A 22,423-nucleotide genomic window follows, 5' to 3' on the forward strand; every position below is an offset into this window, starting at 1 on the left:
GCCACACAGCAGAGTTTGCAGCCTTCACTTCACTCTGGATCAGCTTCTTCAGCCTAAAACTGTAGTTTTAGGCTGTTTTAGGGGGGAGACGGATGGTAAAAAAGGAGCCTCCCTGTGTTATTTCCATGGAATCACTTCTGTAATCAGCCTGAAAGAGCCAGTATATGGGAACGAGTGAGCAGACCAAAGCCAGACAGCCGAGCAACTGATCCGCCTGTACAGCTGTAAACACCATCCTATTTGAGCTCTTCACCAACAAGCATGCAAAAGTAATAAAACGAAATAACATGGAGACCTTAAGGAACACGGCCATATGTTTCTAAAAGCGACAACTTTGAACCTGAACAGTCAGCTGAACTAGGAAACCAGTGCTGCCCTATTGTTAAGCTATTGGGCTTGTTGTGCTTCCTCATGCTTCAGAAGCAAAAAGCCTGAACCATAATCTCCCCCGTTACTTGGTCTCTCTTACACTAGCGGCAATAAACACACAAGTTATGAAATTATATATTTATAACTTTAGTTTATGACTAGCATAAGTCAAAAAGTTAATGTTAATGTTAGTCATAAAGTTTAAATTAAGTAAAACTCACCTTTGTATCTGTGAATGTATAACGAGGCATACATCTTAAAACCGTTCTTCAGCTTACTTGTTGGGGCTTCAGATTGATGTTCATCATTAATTGTTACCTTGGACAAGCCCTGCAAGCAACTAGTGTAAAATTACATTTTCAATAGGCCGGAAAAGACCGCTTTTCGATGAACACGGAAGACGACGTGCAAAGAGCCCATTTTTGTAACTTTCTGTGTACAGTGAACCCTCGCTATATCGCAGTTCACCTTTCACGTCTCTCTGCTTCACGGATTTGCATCGTGCATTGTGCTCTGCATTCTGATTGGCTAAACAGTCTCTCCGCTTCTTCTCTACCTGTGTGTCAACAACGTTGCGGTTTAATATGTACATATACGTAAAACAGCTTGCCAAATTTAACATAATCGATGGTGGCATGTTGGTTTATAAGAATCTTTTTGCCCACAATAGAAAAGAGCGACAACAACTACCGATAACTATGTTCTTCTCTCGAAAAAACACCTGCACCGCGGTCTTTAGAAGAATAAAACGCTACAGAATGGAGTCAGGATGCAGTGGCTCAGTCAGAAGAGCAGTGAAATACACGTGAGTAACTATTTGTCCTACTGTATTTTGTTTTTTATTTCATAATCATTTTTCATTTTCTCCCGTTCTAATCCAGTGACTCGGGTCGCGGTGAGGGGGTGGGTTGCTGATCTCTGCAATTTGGGCACGGGAATCCACCTTCAGTTCGTATTAAAATTATTATTTTACAGTACAGAAGTTATTTGTAAAAAAAAAAAAATGTTTATGCAGTACTTTTTATTTCTTAAACAAATGTTTGGGCCTGTAAAAAGGTTTTGTTCTTTGGTTTCAACGTATTATGGAGTATCTCGTTGTATAATAACTGTAAAAAAATAAAGGTTTCTATTTCACGGATTTCGCCTATCACGGGTTCTTTTTGGAACGTAACCGCCGCGAAAAACGAGGGTTGACTGTACTTCTAAATACAGTATGTTCCTTAGTTGCATCTTTTGGGGTCTGCTACTGCCTCTAGTGTGGACTAACATCAATACATCATTATACCAGCATACCACAAAATCTTTATTATTATTTTCAGCATTACTGGCACTGTAAAAGATAAATTCTCTAGTAAAAGGGTTGTTCTTTGACTTCGGTGCATTTTATGTCTCACAGGTTTCTCTCAAAGATTTTCATATAATGCAAACAACAATTTTTGAGAAAAATCAAGAAATGGAAATATCCATGTCTCTTGGTAATATAAAATGCAAATTTATTTTAGAAATTATGTTTTGAAAAATTTTATGAGTTGTTGAAGCATAGAGGTCAGCCAAATGAGCATGTCCCCACTGACCAATGTTAATTTTTCAAAGAATATAAAACAAATGAAAATAGCGAGTAACTGCAAGTTATTTCTACTAATATAAACATTTTTAGATATACTTAACCTAAATAAAAGAAATATGAGAAAAATACATGAATTATTTATAAAATAGCACTTTTAAATCATGTCCCTCCAGTTTAATTCATCCCCCCGTAACAGCATACCAATCCCTTCTTTTTATAAATAATGGTTCAGTCCAATTTCCTCAGCACCCTGGAAGTGACATCACTTAAGTATTTTCCTGCTCACACTGTAAAGAGATTTAAGTGTTAGTATAGTTTCTTACCTATATATATGATTATTTTTTTATTTTCTTGGAGGTTCAAACAGTCCTTCAATAGATGCAGTGTTCAAAAACACAATTTTTTGTGGTATATTTTTTAGCAACCTGAGACCACCAAATGTACCAAATTCAGAGAATTACCCACAACATTGCACTTTCTTAATTATCTAAAGAATGTAGAGCTTATTATATGACCTAAATAAGCTCTACTGTGAGCTGGACCTCCTTAAAGTGGGTCCAGTTTCCATCAATGACTAACCTGTTGAAACTTTGGCAAATTTTAAATACCTTAGTCATTTCTGGACAGTCAGCTCAACTTTCCTCAAAACACTGACTATATTTATAATATTCACACAAACTCTGTCTTTTAAGAAAACTCAGTCTTAGTCTGTAAACTCTAGAGCTTGTGGAGGCACTTGTTGAGTGTTTTAACTACGTTCAAGACAAACTTTTAAGAATTGTTTCAGTGGCAGGTAAAATAGTGGTGAAATCACAAAAGCTCTGTCTCAACTGTTTGCTGAAAGAACATGGATATGGTAAAGAATATTTTAGCAGATCGCATCCATCCTTTTTTTCAGTTTGAACCTCTGAGCTTATGAAGGCATAATTGTCCCCCTCTGGCAACTAAGAACATCTATAAGAAGTAATTTATTCACAGTGCAATAACTGTTCTTAACCAAATTAAATGACAGCATTTACCTATGGCATGCAAAGTGTTTTTTTCTATGCACAAATTGACATTGTGATTGCATGAATATCTTTGGCTCTAGAACTGTTATAGTTTTAGACCCAAAGAAAAATTTCCATCTTGAAAGATGAAATAGTTTTGTCTTGTCTTGTCTTTCCCTATGGACCCCTTGCATGTTATTGTTTAAGTCCAGAAATTTCGCTGGAGGCCGGAAAGACTATTCTTTTCCTTACCATCCATAGACACCCTGCTGTGTAGTAACTAAATGAAACCTGGAGATGAATGTATTATTAATTTAGTGCAGTTTGCCACAGCAAAGGGAAAAATAACGCAGAAAAATCATTGAATTATAATTCAAAACCACATTTTTCTTGCTGTATTTTAGTATACAACACCACAAAACCACACCCCTCTCCCCTGCTCATTTGCAAATTGAAATAGATTTGTTGTCAATCAACTCAGCTAATGTGCTAATGTTTGTGCAGCAAAAAATTTCAATGTGCAGTGCGTATCCAAATCTCCAAAGCACCGGTGGAAGATAAGTAAGCAAAACACAAAATGTCACAAAAAAAGAACTTATCCTTCAGAAACAGAGAGAAGAAAGAGGAAGAATAGAAATAAACAAGATAAAGGTTTGTTTACATGTGTTTTGTTAATGTAATGTTTACCAAAAATATTTGTGGAGTTGCTAATAGAAAATTAGCTTGATATACAGCACCTTGGATGGCCAAAATCGTTCAGCCAAAAATGTATGCAAGCGTCTTTGTATTTGTTTGAATTGAGTTTTAACTTTAAAACTTTAAAGAAAGATTCTTCATAAAATCAAGAAAGTTATGGACAACCGTAACAATCATTTACATGAGACTGTCTTGAGAAAACAGAGTATCTTCAGTTAAAGGCTTCTTCAAATTCACTGCTATACAGACCACTACAAGACATCTTTCCTGCTATCAGCCATCAATATCGTCATTAACTCTTTGAAGAATCTGAATTAATGAGTTGCAACAACATTTAATTTACCTTTGGCATTAATAAAGTATTTTTGAATTTGGATTTGAAATGAGTTGATTCTCGTGCTTAGCCCTATATATTTCTGTGGTGATTTTTGGCTTCAAAAGGGGCATGATTGATAACGTTTGATAACAATAACTAAAACTTCTCAATGTTTGACATTGTGTAGTAAAATGTTTTTACATTTGGCTGCATGACTACTACATTATTATATCTTTGCGTTACACTAAGCTGTAGTTGGCGACAAGTCTGCTGCTGAGCATGATAAAATTTTAAATTTCTTGTGTCATCCCTGGACAGTCAACTCAACTTTGCTGAAAACACTGGTTATATCTTTAATTAAGAACTGTTCTCAGAGACTCTATGTTGTAAGATCTAGTGATCATGGGGTTACCCAACTTGAGGACATGTACAACCTCTAGTTAGGTAGAGCTTGTTGAGTTAAAATGTTAAAACTTAACATTCTACTGCTTTTGTTGACCACAAGCCTCTCACTTTTGCTATGTTTCTGAACCGTGGTCGGCTCGGTAACAACGGCATTTGCCTGCCATTTCAGAGTTCGCCACTGATATTCAGCATGTGGCTGGCAAGAATAATCTGGTGGCTGACTGTCTGTCCAGAGCAAAGGTTGCTTCTGTGCATTTAGGTGTGGACTACCTCACCATGGCCACAGATAAACTGACCGACCAGGATATACCGGCCTTTAAAGTGGCTGAATCTAGTTTGCATTTAGAGGAGGTCTCTTTTCATGAGTGTGGCGCAACCCTTTTTTGGGATGTCTCGACTGGCAAACCTCAGCCTTTGGTCCCTACTAGTTGGCGTCAGTGGGTTTTTGATGCAGTGATCAAAAACCGACTCAGGGCCCGGGTGTGCCCTTTCACACCCGGGCATTAAAGGTTCTGTTAAACTGGTAGGGGCAAAGTTTGTGTGGCCGGGACCCCCTAAAGATGTACGGACATGGGCGGCTTCCTGTTTGGCTTGCCAGTGTGCCAAGGTGCAAAGGCACACAAAGGCTCCTCTGGAGCACTTTCCACTTCCGCAATGGAAGTTTGAACATGTGCATGTGGACTTAGTGGGGCCGCTTCCACCTTCCAGAAGTTTTACCTGTCTCCTGACGATGGTGAACAGAACTAGTCGGTGGCCGGAGGCAGTTCCACTGTCATCAACCACTTCAGTTGATGTGGCTCGGGCATTTATCTTCTCCTGGGTGTCCCGGTTTGGTGTGCCATTGGACTTGACCTCCAACAGAGGTTCGCAGTTCACTTCAGAGTTGTGGACTGCAGTGGCAGAGAGCCTTGGGGTTAAACTCCACCCTACTGCTGCCTACCATCCGCAGGCCAATGGTCTTTGCGAGAGGTTCCACCGCACAATGAAGACTACATAAAAGTTTTAAGGAATGACGTTTAAACATTTTGAGTAATTGAATAAGACCCAAAGTAAAACTACTTATATTAATATTGTTTATATGCATATATATACACTGCCTGGCCAAAAAAAAAGTCGCCACCAAAAAATGGTCACACTCTCTAATATTTTGTTGGACCACCTTTAGCTTTGATTACAGCCTGCATTCGCTGTGGCATTGTTTCAATAAGCTTCTGCAGTGTCACAAGATTTATTTCCATCCAGTGTTGTATTAATCTTTCATCAAGATCTTGTATTGATGATGGGAGAGTCTGACCACTGCGCACAGCCTTCTCCAGCACATCCCAAAGATTCTCAATGGGGTTAAGGTCTGGACTCTGTGGTGGCCAATCCATGTGTGAAAAAGATGTCTCATGCTCCCTGTAGCTCCAAAATGACAACTCTGGCATGGCTTTCTTAAGACGGGCTCTTTATTAAATGCCGTGAAAACTACAGAAATAAAACACAAAGCTTTAGACATAGATACATTTACAAACAGACAGGTGACACCTGCTTTGACAAAAAAGTTACCTCGTGGCCGCCTGCCACTTTGGAGGTCTTTAACCGAATGATTCATCGTTGTTCACTCTAAACCAAAATATTAAGTAATTAAAGCACCATAAAACACCATAACCAATAAATTCACAAAACATTACAAACATAACTACAAAATACCTTGACAACGACAGGACATGAGGCTGCTGCACATAGCTCTGGCACGAGCTTCTGCTTCTTCTATGGTTATTTAAGTCTCGCAGCCTCACACATGTACACAAATCTTGCGATAACTTTCGACAAAAAATAATTTGACACGAAATAAAATACAATCATTTAACACAAATCTTAAAACGTGAACCAAACAACTTAAAATACCTTATTCTATCTTTCAGAAAAAACATAAATTTTTTCAAGAAATAAACTATTTTATTGACACTTACACTCCCTGAACCACTTTTTCACAATGTGAGCCCGATGAATCCTGGCATTGTCATCTTGGAATATGCCCGTTCCATTTTCGAAGACAAAATCCATTGATGGAATAACCTGGTCATTCAGTATATTCAGGTAGTCAGCTGACCTCATTCTTTGGGCACACAATGTTGCTGAACCTAGACCTGACCAACTGCAGCAACCCCAGATCATAGCACTGCCCCCACAGGCTTGTACAGTAGGCACTAGGCATGATGGGTGCATCACTTCACCTGCCTCTCTTCTTACCCTGATGCGCCCATCACTCTGGAACAGGGTAAATCTGGACTCATCAGACCACATGACCCTCTTCCATTCCTCCAGAGTCCAATCTTTATGCTCCCTAGCAAACTGAAGCCTTTTTTTCTGGTTAGCCTTACTGATTAGAGGTTTTCTTACGGCTACACAGCTGTTCAATCCCAACCCCTTGAGTTCCCTTCGCATTGTGCGTCTATAGATAGATAGATAGATAGATAGATAGATAGATAGATAGATAGATAGATAGATAGATAGATAGATAGATAGATAGATAGATAGATAGATAGATAGATAGATAGATAGATAGATAGATAGATAGATAGATAGATGAACTTATCAAGTATGGCGTGTCAGCACCCACTTCATGATGTTCTGTTGGAGTGAACTGCTGCAGACATCTTTTGTTTGTGGTTGCATTTCCTGTATATACTGCAAGAGTAATTAATTTTGACCTGCATAAATGAACTTTGTTACTGAAAATATAACATCTTCAACTTCATAACAGAATAACATCTTTGTTCCAAAGGAATTAAAAGAATCAACAAGAGATAAATAATTGTTTTTCTCTTTTCTGAAATACATTTTAAAGTGTTATGGTTTACAATATATCTATACACTAAGTTGTGACATTATTAGGTACACTTGACTTGTACTGTGTTGAATCCCTTTCTGTTTCATGACTGTCTTGAGTCTTTAGGGCCATTCTCTGTAAATCAGAGAGAGGGTTGTGAATGAAAATGCTAGATCGTAATTCTACAAGACAGCCCTGCCAAGTTCAAATTCACAGAATTCCCCTCAATTTCCCATTCTTATACTAACTGAGCATCATCACCTCTAATAAAAGTCTAAATGCATTGTGTTTTGCATCGCTAATTTGCTGTTTTATTATGAAGAAACTTAATAGGTGAACATCATAAAGTTGCCAATGAGATGTCTGTGTGAAACCTCATATTTAAAAAATTTGTTTTAAAAAAAATTATCAGTTCACCTCAAATATTCAATTTTATATTGTTTTCAGAGTGGGGCCCCGGTGACCCGCGTCCGGGCGAGGGAACACCAAGTCCAAAGTTCTTGTCCATCATAAGGGGTCTTCACCTGGAGGGGGGGCACGATGGCGAGCGTCTGGTGGCCGGGCTTTTACCCATGGAGCCCGGCCGGGCTCAGCCCGAAGAGGAAACATGGGCCCCCCCTCCCATGGGCCCACCACCCGTGGGAGGGGCCAAAGGGGTCGGGTGCAGTGTGGGATGGGTGGCAGCAGAGGGAGGGGACCCTGGCGGTCCGATCCTCGGTTGCAGAAACTGGCTCTTGGGACGTGGAATGTCACCTCTCTGGTGGGGAAGGAGCCGGAGCTAGTGCGTGAGGTCGAGAGGTTCCGGCTAGAAATAGTCGGTCTCACCTCGACGCACGGCTCTGGTTCTGGAACCAGTCTCCTTGAGAGGGGCTGGACATACTTCCACTCTGGAGTTGCCCAAGGTGAGAGGCGTCGGGCAGGAGTGGGCATACTTGTTGCTCCCCATCTCGGCGCCTGTACGTTGGGGTTTACCCCGGTGAACGAGAGGGTAGCATCCCTCCGCCTACGGGTGGGGGGACGGGTTCTGACTGTCGTTTGTGCTTACGGGCCGAACGACAGTTCAGATTACCCACCCTTTTTGGAGTCCTTAGAGGGGGTACTGGAGAGTGCTCCTCCTGGGGACTCCCTTGTTCTGCTGGGGGACTTCAACGCTCACGTGGGCAATGACAGTGAGACCTGGAGGGGCGTGGTTGGGAGGAACGGCCCGCCCGACCTGAACTCGAGCGGTGTTCTGTTGCTGGACTTCTGTGCTCGCCATGGATTGTCCATAACGAACACCATGTTCAAGCATAAGGGTGTCCATATGTGCACTTGGCACCAGGACACCCTAGGCCGCAGTTCGATGATCGACTTTGTCATCGTTTCATCGGATCTGCGGCCGTATGTCTTGGACACTCGGGTGAAGAGAGGTGCGGAGCTGTCCACTGACCACTACCTGGTGGTGAGTTGGCTCCGGTGGTGGGGGCGAAAGCCGGTCAGACCTGGCAGGCCCAAACGTGTTGTGAGGGTCTGCTGGGAACGTCTGGCGGAATCCCCTGTGAGACGGAGCTTTAACTCCCATCTCCGGCAAAACTTCGAACACGTCCCGGGGGAGGTGGGGGACATGGAGTCCGAGTGGACCGTGTTCCGTGCCTCCATCGTCGAGGCGGCCGATCGGAGCTGTGGCCGCAAGGTTGTCGGTGCCTGTCGCGGCGGCAACCCTCGAACCCGCTGGTGGACACCTTCGGTGAGGGATGCCGTCAGGCTGAAGAAGGAGTCCTATCGGGCCTTTTTGGCCTGTGGGACTCCGGAAGCAGCTGATGGGTACCGGCGGGCGAAGCGGCATGCGGCTCGGGCGGTTGCTGAGGCAAAAACTCGGGCGTGGGAGGAGTTTGGAGAGGCCATGGAGAAAGACTTCCATACGGCTTCGAGGCGATTCTGGTCCACCATCCGGCGTCTCAGGGGGGGGAAGCGGTGCAGCACCAACACTGTTTATAGTGGGGATGGTGTGCTGCTGACCTCTACTCGGGACGTTGTGGGCCGGTGGGCGGAGTACTTCGAAGACCTCCTCAATCCCACCAACATGCCTTCCACTGAGGAAGCGGAGCCTGGGGACTCTGGGTTGGGCTCTCCAATCTCTGGGGACGAGGTCACCGAGGTGGTTAAAAAGCTCCTCGGTGGCAGGGCCCCGGGGGTGGATGAGATCCGCCCGGAGTTCCTTAAGGCTCTGGATGTTGTGGGGTTGTGTTGGTTGACGCGACTCTGCAATGTCGCATGGACATCGGGGGCAGTTCCCCTGGATTGGCAGACTGGGGTGGTGGTCCCCCTGTTCAAAAAGGGGGACCGGAGGGTGTGCTCCAATTATAGAGGGGTCACACTCTTAAGCCTCCCTGGCAAGGTCTATTCAGGGGTCCTGGAGAGGAGGGTCCGTCGGATAGTCGAACCTCGGATCCAGGAAGAGCAGTGTGGTTTTCGTCCTGGTCGTGGAACACTGGACCAGCTCTACACCCTCGGCAGGGTCCTGGAGGGTGCATGGGAGTTCGCCCAACCAGTCTACATGTGTTTTGTGGACTTGGAGAAGGCGTTCGACCGTGTCCCTCGGGGAGCCCTGTGGGGGGTTCTCCGGGAGTATGGGGTACCGGGCCCTTTGATACGGGCTGTCAGGTCCCTGTATGACCGGTGTCAGAGTCTGGTCCGCATTGCCGGCAGTAAGTCGGGCTCGTTTCCGGTGAGAGTTGGACTCCGCCAGGGCTGCCCTTTGTCACCGATTCTGTTCATCACTTTCATGGACAGAATTTCTAGGCGCAGCCAAGGTGTTGAGGGGGTCCGATTTGGTGGCCTTAGGATCTCATCTCTGCTTTTCGCAGACGATGTGGTCCTTTTGGCTTCATCAGATTGTGATCTGCAGCTCTCGCTGGAGCGGTTCGCAGCCGAGTGTGAAGCGGCCGGGATGGGGATCAGTGCCTCCAAATCCGAGGCCATGGTCTTGAGCCGGAAAAGGGTAGTGTGCCTCCTCCGGGTCAGGGGGGGTGTCCTGCCCCAAGTGGAGGAGTTTAAGTATCTCGGGATCTTGTTCACGAATGGGGGAAGAAGGGAGCGGGAGATCGACAGGCGGATTGGCGCAGCGTCTGCTGTCAAGCGGGCGCTGTACCGGTCCGTCGTGGTGAAGAGAGAGCTGAGCCAAAAAGCGAAGCTCTCGATTTACCGGTCGATCTACGTTCCCACCCTCATCTATGGTCATGAGCTTTGGGTCATGACCGAAAGAACGAGATCGCGGATACAAGCGGCCGAAATGGGTTTTCTCCGTAGGGTGGCTGGGCTCTCCCTTAGAGATAGGGTGAGAAGCTCAGTCATCCGGGAGGGACTCAGAGTAGAGCCGCTGCTCCTTCACATCGAGAGGAGCCAGTTGAGGTGGCTCGGGCATCTGGTCAGGATGCCTCCTGGACGCCTCCCTGGTGAGGTGTTCCGGGCACGTCCCACCGGGAGGAGGCCCCGGGGAAGACCCAGGACACGCTGGAGGGACTATGTCTCTCGGCTGGCCTGGGAACGCCTCGGGATTCCCCCGGAGGAGCTAGAAGAAGTGGCTGGGGAGAGGGAAGTCTGGGCCTCCCTTCTGAAGCTGCTACCCCCGCGACCCGACCTCGGATAAGCGGAAGAAGATGGATGGATGGATGGATATTGTTTTCAATACTTTTAGTGACGCTCCTCCTGGACATGGCGGTGTTGCTAAGTTGATTTGACAACAAAGTATCACAAATACAGTACATGAGTTCCCTGATCTCATGTATCCAATTGCAGCCTCATCTCCAAATGCTGCAATTGGAGATGAGGCATCAGAAATTGTTGTCACATTCAACTCAAATCTAATGTCATCTTTTAGTATCTCGACTCTCACCAAATGTTGTTTTATTCCAGACTTTCATAAGAGTTTGCTTAATGAAGCTAAACTCTGTCGTCTTGTCCTGTTTTTGCTCCTACAGTGAATGATGTGGAAGAAACAGAGGGGCTTCCATCTCTAGACAAGCCCGGGTGGTACTCCCAGGGTAATTGGCCACATCTCCACGAGCTGCTCAAGACCATGACAGGAAAACCAGAACCCAAGGTAAGCTGTTGACTGTTATAGGAGCAAGCTGCCAGGCATGTAGTAGAAAGGTATCTACAGCTCACTTTGAGGTTGACTCAAAACTTCAGTCTTTGGCAGAGAATAAAAGGGATGAGGACTCTGTGATAAATAAACTCAGAGCGATTCACACAAGGATGTTGAAGTGGAGAAACGTAGTTCTTGGACAGACTGTTTAAAGGTTAGATCTTTGCCAGCATAGTGGGAATGTATTCCTTGTGGAGTCTCAATCTTGCAACATGCTATTTCCAATGTGAAACACAAGACAACTACAAGTTTAATTTCTTTTTACAGATATTCTGGCTTAAATTGTATTCTGTCATATTTTATGTAATTCTAAAAGCTGGGAATTGAGCCCAGTAACCAATAACCACTCAGTTTTCTGTGTATCTAAGTAAATAAAAGATTCCATGCATTTTCTTTTGAGTTTATTTAGTAAAATTATTGTTTTGTACAACCTAAAGACTTTTGAACATGACTGTCTCTACAACAACTACAAACTGATATTTCCTGTGGATTGTATGTTGTTCAATTGTGTCCCTTCAGTTGGGAACGTCATTTACATTTTGTTTCAAAACAATTTTCTTAGCTGAAAAAATACTTTTTTTGGTCCCTGCAAGCATCCTACCCAATTATTGTGGTAAACTGGGTTGACCTTTCTATAAAATGCAACTTATTACGCAAACGGTTGTGTAATTTTGCCCAACCTTAAAGGGTACATACAAAACCCTCTTTTTTGAATCTTAAATATATATTTTTGTGTACTTTGAGTGTCTAGGAGTGCAAAAAAATTAAAACTTATTCTTTGCCGGCGCTGCATAGATATGTATATTATCTTTGGGTTATATTTTTCAGTCTGTTCATAATATTATTCTTGGCTGTGACATCACTCCATTTACTGTGAAACTGCTAAACAAAGTCATGATTCTTGCTAATGAGCTCTGTGAGTCTGCCATTTTTTTCCTCGCAGCAATTTTGTAGTACAAATTCAGTTATGCCAATGTTGCAGGTAGACAATTCAAAATATTTGGTTCCAGGGTGGACTAACATGACTCCTTACATCATCCCTCGGCTTCAGAGCCTCTTTGAAGTGTCTGGTTAAAAGTTATGGTAACACTTTATTTGATGGGTTGTGAATAAAACTGTTGTGACACCGTCATGAACATGACATAACACCTGTCATGAACATGAGTCATGAATATTTATGACTGTTGTCATAAATATTTTCAGCTGTTTTACAGTTTTCTGGAAGTTTGTTACAAATTTGTGGTGCATAGATGCTGAATGATGCTTTTCCTCATTTGGTTCTGGTTCTGGGGATGCAGAGCAGACCAGAACCGGAAGACCTGAGAGGTCTGGAAGGTTGATGCAACAACAGCAGATCTTTAATGTACTGTGGTGCTAAGTCATTCAGTGATTTGTAAACTAACAACAGTATTTTAAAGTTTGTTCTTTGAGCTATAGGGAGCCAGTGTAGGGACTTTAAAACTGGTGTTATGTGCTCTATCTTCCTGGTTTTAGTGAGAACGCAAGCAGGAGGGTTCTCGGTCAGCTGCAGCTGTTTGATTGATTGATCAATAATCAATGCAACTGAAGATAAACGCATGGATGAGTTTCTCTAGTTCTGGCTGAGACATTAGTCCTTTAACACTAGGACTACCAGGATTTTGAGAAATTCCTATCTCTACCAAGAGGGGCCAGATTGGGTATCTTCCTAGAGCTACCAAGAGGGGCCAAACTGGGTTATTAGCATCTAAATGTGGCCAAACTGACGACTCTGAATGGTCTAATTAGCATCCCTGTAGATGAGCAGGGGGGAGGAGAGCCAAACTCACTACATCAACTTTCACGCTCAAAACACAGCAGTTAAAGTCACCTTCTCCCCACTCCCCAATTCAACATTTAGGCGTATGCTCACATTTTATACATATAAAAATGACTGCAAACAGACGTGCAATTGCACTGTTTCTCTTAATTTTAAAACATTTCAGTGGATAATTATGTAAATGGAATAGAAGATAATTTATTTTTAAGATTTTTTACTCAATTTTTACCATTTGCATGTGAAAAAGGCAGAATTTTGTGTTTCATAGACTCAAGTGTGCTCACCAAAGTGTTTAATGGAAACATTTTCATCAAATCCAAGGTTCTTTATTGCATTTACATTTTTATCAACCCTGATGGAATTGAGTTACAGAGACCAATACCTTTACCCAAGCAATTCAGAAATGTTCTTCTGACATTTTTACTGTACCAGCTTACATCTTATTCAGGCCCAAAAACTGGATACAGTTATCTGTCGATGATAGGCAGAATGTATCTTAGGGAGAATTTAAAGTTCAACACAGGGCTAACACAGAAACACACCAAGATGGCTACTTAGATGTACTAAAACAAGGTATTTTGAATATTATTAATATTTATGCTTTAGCACTGCTAGAGGAAATCCAAACACTAGGGCACGAGAGAACGCAAACTCTACAGAATAAATCCAAGGCTACGATTCAAACTGGAGATCTTTTTTTCCAAGGAGACATTGGTAATTACCACACCGCTGTGCTGCTTCTGTGTAACTTTGTATTTATTGATATTGTACATGAAAAATGTTTGAAATGTATCTTTGTTCAATGCATTTGTGATTTTTTTTTCACAAGTGAATTGGATAAAATACACAGCAATCTTCAGCATAAGATAGCTCATCTTCTCCACAAGTTGAAAAAAATTGCATTTCCTTTCCCACTTATAACACATTGGCATGTGATGTACAAGATATTGAGAGTGGATTTGCACACATCTGCCACAGGTTCCCAAAGTTTCAGGAGAATTGGGGTAAATTCACACCAGCCCTCTTTAGCCCACGTTAATACTCTTTTTCATTTGCCTAGAAAATTTGGTTGATTTAGGGAGGTGTGAATGTGTACTCAAACTCTAATGCGGACCAAAGAAGTGAACTGTGGTCCTCCTAAAAGCCTAGGTCTCGGTTCAGCTGAAGTGAACTGTAGTGCGGTTTGAATGTATACGTGAATGCCAAGTGGTCCTGAGACCGCTCCAAAAGCAGGAAACGCACTACAGCAGAGGGTACTTGTGTGAAAAACAACATTCTCCATAGTTTGATGCCTCATCCCCGACTCATGCTGAGCAGATTTTGTTGAACAGTGTTTGTTTTTTCACATTTACCCAAAGACAAAATAAACATCCAACAACAGCTAAAATCTGAGGCCACCCCACTTTTGCTTACATTTTTAAGAATCAAGTTGTGCTTAGTGTCTTGTTCAGATTTTGTTCTGTCATTTCCTTCAGTGATTCTTAGTGCAGCATTTTCACAGGCAAGAGGATAAACAAGTTGCTAATGGGGCTTCATTTGTTTAACACAATGCAGTGTGAAAGCATATCTTATCAACTTAAAATGTAACAGATGTTACAATTTTGAATGTAATGATTATCATGACATGTAAACAAAAACAGAGTCACGTCAGATTTTAGCAGTTGTATGACTTCATTTTTATCTTTGGCAAAAGACTACCAGCAATTCCTCCCGCTAGCGCAAGACATGCACATTTGCTTTGGTTTATTTATCCAGAATGCTTTGACAATTCACGTTTTGCTTTTGGAATGGTATTCACTTTGCTTGGCACATACTTATGCATTCAAACCACACCTAATAACCCTGGTTATTAGGTAGACCAGAGTTTGCTTTTCGATTTCTTTATGGTTCCATGTCATAAATGCCGGGGGTTATTTCTGTGTTTTTTATAGAGATAAGAATAACATTGATGCTGTGTAAAAGATCGACAGCTTGTTGAGTATTTAAACCTACAAAACCAACAGCAGAAGAGGCAGTCAACAGACGGGGGTGAGGATGCATGCAGTGTGATAGGCTTAGACATTGACAATTGTTGAAAGCATGTAGATGACCTGCATGGAACAAGTACTCTTAGTTTTCCTGCTAATTACTCTCTGATTCCAACTGAACACACCTGGAAGATGGCAGCTAACATCCTTTCATCGACATCATTAAATTGACTTTTCACCATAGTGTACTGTGAAACCCCAGTCCTCTATTGCAATTTCAGAGAAGAAATTATAGAAAAGACCATAACCATCCACCAGTCATGACAACAGCTTATTACTAAATAATTAATATAGGCTAGTGGACAGACATTTCTGCCTATAGTACACATTTAAAATCAATTAAATGGTGCAGTTGTTGTTGCTTGTTAGGTTAACAACTGACCTAACAAAACGTATGCAGTAGATCATGAACAGTTTATTAGCTGATAATTTAACCACTAAGAAAAGACATTTAATTTTGTTGTAAAGTTTGCAAAAACAAAAAAAGCCGTAAACAAAGGATGCAAAATATACAAAGTTTTAGAGCGCATCTGCTATTAAACTGGTTAACATGTTGTTTAAAAAAGAAAATTGAGAGTCAAGACAAGATACTAGAGGGACAAAACTTAGAAAACAACATCAGGATTTGTTGTAATAATTACCATGCAAAGAGAAACTATGCATGGGACTTGAAATATACTGCATTTGGTGAGCAGGGGGGAGGAGAGCCAAACTCACTACATCAACTTTCACGCTGATTGTCCTTGGAACAGGATAGTAATGGCCTTATTTACATAACAAAGGCACCTCTTCACACCCTCTCTTGGAGGGCCAAACTGGCCCCTCTTTGGTAGCTCTAGGGACAGGGCCAAACTGGCCCCTCTCTGGTACCTGGACGAAGATTCCCATTTTGGGAATCTTTGGTAGTTCTAGTGTTAATCCTGGAAATGTTCTTCAAGGTCGATTTTGTTACTGTCTTTATGTGGCTCTGGAGGTTCAGGTCAGAGTCCATCTCTGCTCCCAGGTTTTGGGCCTGATCGCTGGTATCTATGCCTGTTTTCTTTCTTTTTTTTACCCCTCCAGTGGGTCTTTTTGTGGGCTCTAGTGTCCCTTATATGATAGTAGGCTGACAGGAAACAGGGAAGGAGAGGGAGAAGACATGCGGCAAATGTCGTCGGGTCCGGGAGTCGAACCCGCGACGGCCGCGTCGAGGACTCAAGGCCTCCAAATACGGGTCGCTCTAACCGCTACGCCACCATGGCACGCCCCTATGCCTGTTTTCTTAAATAAAATGTAAAATTAATGCCATGTTGTCATTTTTGAAGTTTGTGTACACACATTTTTGAAAATATGGTAATGTAAGATCATTTTAAATGACAGAATACCCATCGTCTGCCATCAAAATTGTGTGTTTAACACCAGTGAAGGAACTTTTAATGGTATGTTATGATGTAGCCCTAACAGACCAAAAAATTTACATGAATCAACATTGATTCTTTAACTTTCGTTCAATATAAAATCAACACAAATATGCATCTAGATCCACATTCAGATGATGGTTGAAACAACCATCATTGTGTCAGGTTGAAACCCTAACAGTGATTCAACATGTAAGTCAACAACCACTTTCAATTTTGTTTCAATGTCAGGCTTCAACGTGAATTTAATGTTTCTGAGAGGATTTGGTTTTTCTGTGTGTTTATTTAATTTTCTGTGTTCAGTCGAGTCTCCATGTTGTCCCATCTACCCCTTTATTGTTACCAGCTCTCCCTCATTTCCCTTGATTACCTTCCTTGTGTATTTAATCCCACCTGTGTTCCCTGCTCCTTGTTGGGTCCTTGTCGAAAGTTGTGTCTACTGTCTCCAGTCTGATCTTAGTTGCTACCACTGTGAGAGTACTTTGCCATTGCTCTCCTGTGCTGCCTGGAAGTTGTACCAGCGTCTGAGCTCCTTGCCTCTGCTAACCCATGCTGCCTGGTTTGTGTGTTTTTTTGTATTTCATCATTAAAACCATCATCATTATTCAACAATCAACAATCCACCGCGTCTACCTCACCATTCAACAACTGCAAATCTTGACAGTTTGTGCCTAATGTTTCACTCATATTTTGCTATATGTACAGAACTCCAAACTTCATGTGGCCTTCAGATTTGCACAGTAAATCTCAAGGCCATAGAGCTTCATAGCTCTGTCACAATAAACAATAAATCAATTAATCGCATGATAAATGAAAATTATCGACCTCACTTTAACATATCAGCTTTAATGTTTCTTCCTGCCTTTTTCACTTTCTATTGATGACACTGAATGAAAAAAGGCTCAAGTCTGGTGCTCTCCACTCGCTCCCCCTTCCTCATTTCCTTAGCGTAAGGGAGGAGTGAACTATTGCATCAGGTAGTCGAATATGCCGATTTTCTCTGTCAAAATCTAATCATTATTGAAGGGCAATATAGTATACAGACTTAACAATCTTTATTCTTTTGGTTGAATGTAATTTGTATTTCCACTTTGGTTTTATGTTGTGCTTAGTTTTTATTCAAGTGCATTTTTTGTTAACGGAGACTGATAGTCCATTATTTTTGGTTTTGTTTACTCATTGTTTACTCAACAGAAACAAAGCAAAAGTTAGAATGATACACTGCATGAACATCATATAAATTCAGCATTCGATTAAGTGTTTGTTTCACTTAATCAACAAACACTGTTGATTAAGTGAATGAATGCACATTGTGATGGACCGAGTTAAAAGCAGGAGGAGTCACAGGACATATTAGAAAAATAGGGTTTTTTATTTTAAGCCAAAGATTATAAATAACAAAAGATAAACTGAGCTCATAAAAGCGGTCAAAGAAACAAAACTGAACTCAGGCAAAAAATGTAAACAAACTGGCTGCACAAACAAACATAACTGACCTAACAAAGAAATGACACACAGGGGTTTATATACTGGCTGATCAGACCAATTAAGACACAATAGGGGTAACTAAACAGAATACAATTACAAATAACACAAACAAATAACAATACAGCTAAGTTTGGCTAAACTAAAGACCCAAAACTGAAAATCAAAAATATTAAACTTTAAATACTAATATTTACTTAAATACAAAACTTATCTAAAGAAAGAAACTACAAATTCCCCCTGCCAGCAGGAACTAGTGGTTCAGTCCAATCAGCATGTAAGCCTGCTGAGCCCTGGCCCCCATCCTTTGTCTGGTAACTCCAAGGCAGGTAAGTACCAGTGGGAAAACAAACGGAATTAATCTTAAGCAAACAAAATTAATTTTAAGTTGATATAAATACATATGCTAACTAAATGTGCGCGGTAACAAATAGAACAAATGCATTCAAAACAACTAATAAATGTTTTTATTGAAACTAAAGTGTTGTTGTGTTTGTATGAAAAAATAAACTGTGCATAAAAAGAGTTACCGACAGAGTGTGGCCATGGATTTGGCCATCACAACATGTCTACATGTGCATTCATGTAGACATGGAGGCAGGCAGTGTTGTCATTTTGGAATAAAAATTCTGAATTTCTTAAGGTAACAGTTACTTGATTATGGTATAAGATGACACTATGTACCTGGAAAACACATAGTACTGTCCCTTAAAATAATAGCTAGTTAAAGTCTAACCAGCTGTCTAGATGTCTTTATGGTTCCATGCTTCATGAAAACTTCATGCGTGCTAGTCAGCAATGACTCCCTTCTACCCTTCTATGATGTGTTGCTTCTGTGCTGGAATTCTTGGCCTCTGTAAATATTTATTAGACTGACCCTTTGGCTCTGAAATCGGCTCTGCTGTGCAATAAGAGATGCTGGCTTTTCATTGAACCAGTTGTGGACAATTCCAGGAAAATATGCTGGAAATATGATTTCTGCCACCATTGCTTTTCTGTCAGTGCTAATGACTAGAGTGGGTGTGCATAACTGAGTGAGTGCTCATTCTACTTGTCAGACAGTACAAGTAGCTTTTTACTTCAGTGATGTTTATTGTGTGTGATGTTTACTCAGCTTTTCATTTCAAGGCAATTATACAGATAAATAGTGGTGTTAGATTCATACTGTGGTAATGCAAAGATGATGTGAAGATCAATGCACTTTAATGAGAGGTTGAGACTGTGTTCATCTTCCAGTACAACAAAAACACAAAATATGCAGCTGAAGCAGATGGCGTATTTACGTCACAGCATTTTCATATTAAAATGAGCTAGTCAAAGTCAAACAAAATTTATTTCGTATGGCACATTTCAGCAACATGAGTTCAAAATGCCTTACACAATAAAAACATCATACAGTAAGCAATTATGAAACAGCAACAAACATTACTTATGTTCCAGTTCTTGTAAATCAAAACAAATAGGTTTTTGTCCTTGATTTTAAAGAAATTCAGTGTCTCAGCCATTTTGCAGTTTTCTGGGTGGTTGTTCCAGATTCTGGTCCATAGACGCTGAATGCTGATTCTCTGTCTCCTCTGCATGCCCAGAACCAGAAGACCTGAAAGGCCTGGAAGATTGGATGAGTCTCTTTAGATCTTGCTGGGACGTTAGTACTTTAAACCTGGAAATGTTCGTCAGGTGATTGAAGGCTGACTTTGTAACTGTATTTATGAATTTCTGAAGGCTCTGGTCTGAGCTCTTCACTATACCCAAGAATGAGCAAAAAATTCCTTCTCCAGATGTGTAAAGCTGGTAGAGACAAACCCCAAAAGACAAAAGTGTTGAGTCAAGGGGACTTGATACAGATGCACACCACCTTTTTTTTTTGTAAGTAATTTAGAAAACCATACATATTTTTCCACTTCACTAGTACATTTAACTTTATTCAAACTTGAGACTGTAACAAGTGTGAAGGTATTCAAAAGGTGTGAATAGTTTTGCAAAGCTCTCATCCTAGAGACATTGTTGTGGTTCCTTTTACTTGCTGCTGAGAGCAGGATCCCTCTGAGACTGCTGAAATGAAACGGTGCTTTGTCCTTCTGAATCTGCAGGTGGCGTATTTTGGAGATAGCATGAGGTCAGACATATTTCCTGCCACCACCTTTGGGAAGTGGGAGACTGTAATGATAGTGGAAGAGATGGAGGGGGAGGGCGTTCCGAAGAGTGATGCAGCATTGTCCAACAAGACTCAGGTGGAGCCGCAGGAGAAAAGGGGAAAATTTGAGGTAAGTCTGATGACTGAGGAAGCCGTTTCCATTTAGCAACCATTGTTTTTCCAGACCCTGCCCCCTGTTTGAAAATCTCCATAAAATGAATGTTGCTGAAAATATGTAAAACAAATGGTGATGAACCACGCAGAAGGGAAACTTTTACACAGTGCAGCCTTTTGTGTCACACAGCAGCAGATGATATTAATCAACAGAGTTCCGATTTGCAGAATGAAAAGTCAGCACAAATGTGGCAGACGAAGGCTTGAGTTTCCTGTTTTTCTTCTGTGTCACAGTCTTATGTGTCACTGTGTGTTTGATTTAGAGAGGAAGTCACATTCAGCTCCATTAGGATCGACCCAACTGACCATCTATTTTATGAGAGAAATGCAGCCGCAGCACATTGGACAACCCCAGCATTCCCCTTTAAGATGTGTGATTTTTGTGTTTCTGTTGCATAACCTGAAAACAAAGATAAATCCAAGCTTTTTTGTTACAACAGACAGTTGGGTAGGAAAAAATAATGTTTGACAGCAAACACTGCAGGTCAGCTTAGTATGACAGAAAGTGCGTTGCGTATGGTGGAGGATCAGTGAGGCTGAGATCCTCTTTCTCTTGCATGTGGGAATCTGTGAGCACAATGTGAGCACATTGCACAATGAATTTCTTGAAATATCAGGAGATTTTAGTACAAATCAGGTGGACTGGAAAGGGAATTACCAATGAGTCGTCTCTGGGTCTTTTACAGGATAATGAATTAATCAATCAAGGAATCAATTAAGAATACAATACAATAATGTATAGCACATTTCAGCAATAAGGCAGTTCAAAGTGATTTGCATTATAAAAGCACACAAAGAAAAATACAAAGATGTAGAAAACACAGTCAACAATTGTCAAGTGCCATCTTTACACACATTTTGTCAAGTGCAGTCATTACACATCAAAATGTTGATTATTTCATTGATAATGTTTCAAAAGCAACTCTAAACAGGTGGGTTTTAGGCTATATTTAAAAGCATTCAGTGTTTCAGATGTTTTGCAGTCTTCTGGGAGTTTGTTCAGGATTTGTGGTGCATAGAAGCTGAATGCGGCTTCTCCATATTTGATTCTGATTCTGGGGATGCGGAGCAGACCAGAACCAGAACCAGAACCAGAAGATCTGAGTGGTTTGGAAGGTTGATACGACAGCAGATCTTTAATGTACTATGGTGCCAACACAGCATTCAGTGATTTATAAACTAACAACAATATTTTAAAGTCTATTCTCTGAGCTACAGGGAGTCAGTGTAAGGATTTTAGTACTGGGTGATGTGCTCTATATTCCTAGTTTTAGTGAAAGCGCGAGCAGCAGTGTTCTGGATCAGCTACAGCTGACAGATTTTTTTTGGCAGATCTGTCAAGGCACTGTTCCAACAGCGTTTATCTGTAGTTGCATTGATTACTTCAGTAATCAATGCAACTACAGATACAGATTTATCTAGATCTTGCTGAGACATTAGTCCTCTAATTCTGATAGAAGGCCGACTTGTAACTGTCTTTATGTGGTACTGAAGGTTCAGGTCAGAGTCCATCATTACACCCAAATTTCAGGCCTGATCGCTGGTTTCTAGCTGTAATAACTGAAGTTGTTCATTGACTCTAGATCGTTCCTCTTTAGGTCCAAAGATAACTTCAGTTTGTTTCTGTTCAGTTAAAGATAGTTGTGGTATATTGTGGAGAATTTAACCATTCTCAATGCTAAGTTCTTGACGTATGAGGTTGAAAAAGAGTCAGTGAGTTGAATTCATGAATTCCATTTATTAATACCAAAATACAGCTGGTCCATTTCTCAAGCTACCTTTAGGAGTTCGCAAGACAAAATGGCAACAAGCAACACTTGGTAAATTCCTTTGTTAGCCTCTGTCTAAGCTACGCCCTAAAGAGGGCGTTCCCTAGTGTGTTGTATCCTTTAACCCTAGCTTTGATTTTGCATTTCCTAACATGTCATTTCTTTTACCTTTAGCTTAGCAAGTAGCTAGAAGAGATAGAAGGAAAACACAGAATTATTTATTCTCAACAATATCCACAAATTTATCTGTTCTAAGCATTTGTTCAGTGCATGGATGGGTTCAGAGTCATCTGGTGACATTGTAATGTAGAGCTGTTTATCATCTGCATAGTTATGGTAGCTAATCTTATTTATTG

General features: G+C 41.4%; 1 protein-coding gene across 3 annotated transcripts in view; it reads left to right on the forward strand.

Annotated features, from left to right (window-relative positions):
* nt5dc1 (5'-nucleotidase domain containing 1) overlaps positions 1-22,423 on the forward strand; it is a 146,499-nt gene that overhangs the window by 93,390 nt on the left and 30,686 nt on the right. For all 3 annotated transcript variants that reach the window (XM_023347238.1, XM_023347237.1, XM_023347239.1), the window contains 2 exons: positions 11,117-11,238; positions 20,081-20,254. In XM_023347238.1, coding sequence (XP_023203006.1) covers positions 11,117-11,238; positions 20,081-20,254 — 296 coding nt within the window. The remainder of the gene's footprint in view (positions 1-11,116; positions 11,239-20,080; positions 20,255-22,423) is intronic.

Source organism: Xiphophorus maculatus, chromosome 15, assembly GCF_002775205.1.
Source record: "Xiphophorus maculatus strain JP 163 A chromosome 15, X_maculatus-5.0-male, whole genome shotgun sequence".
In the NCBI taxonomy this organism is placed as follows: domain Eukaryota; kingdom Metazoa; phylum Chordata; class Actinopteri; order Cyprinodontiformes; family Poeciliidae; genus Xiphophorus; species Xiphophorus maculatus.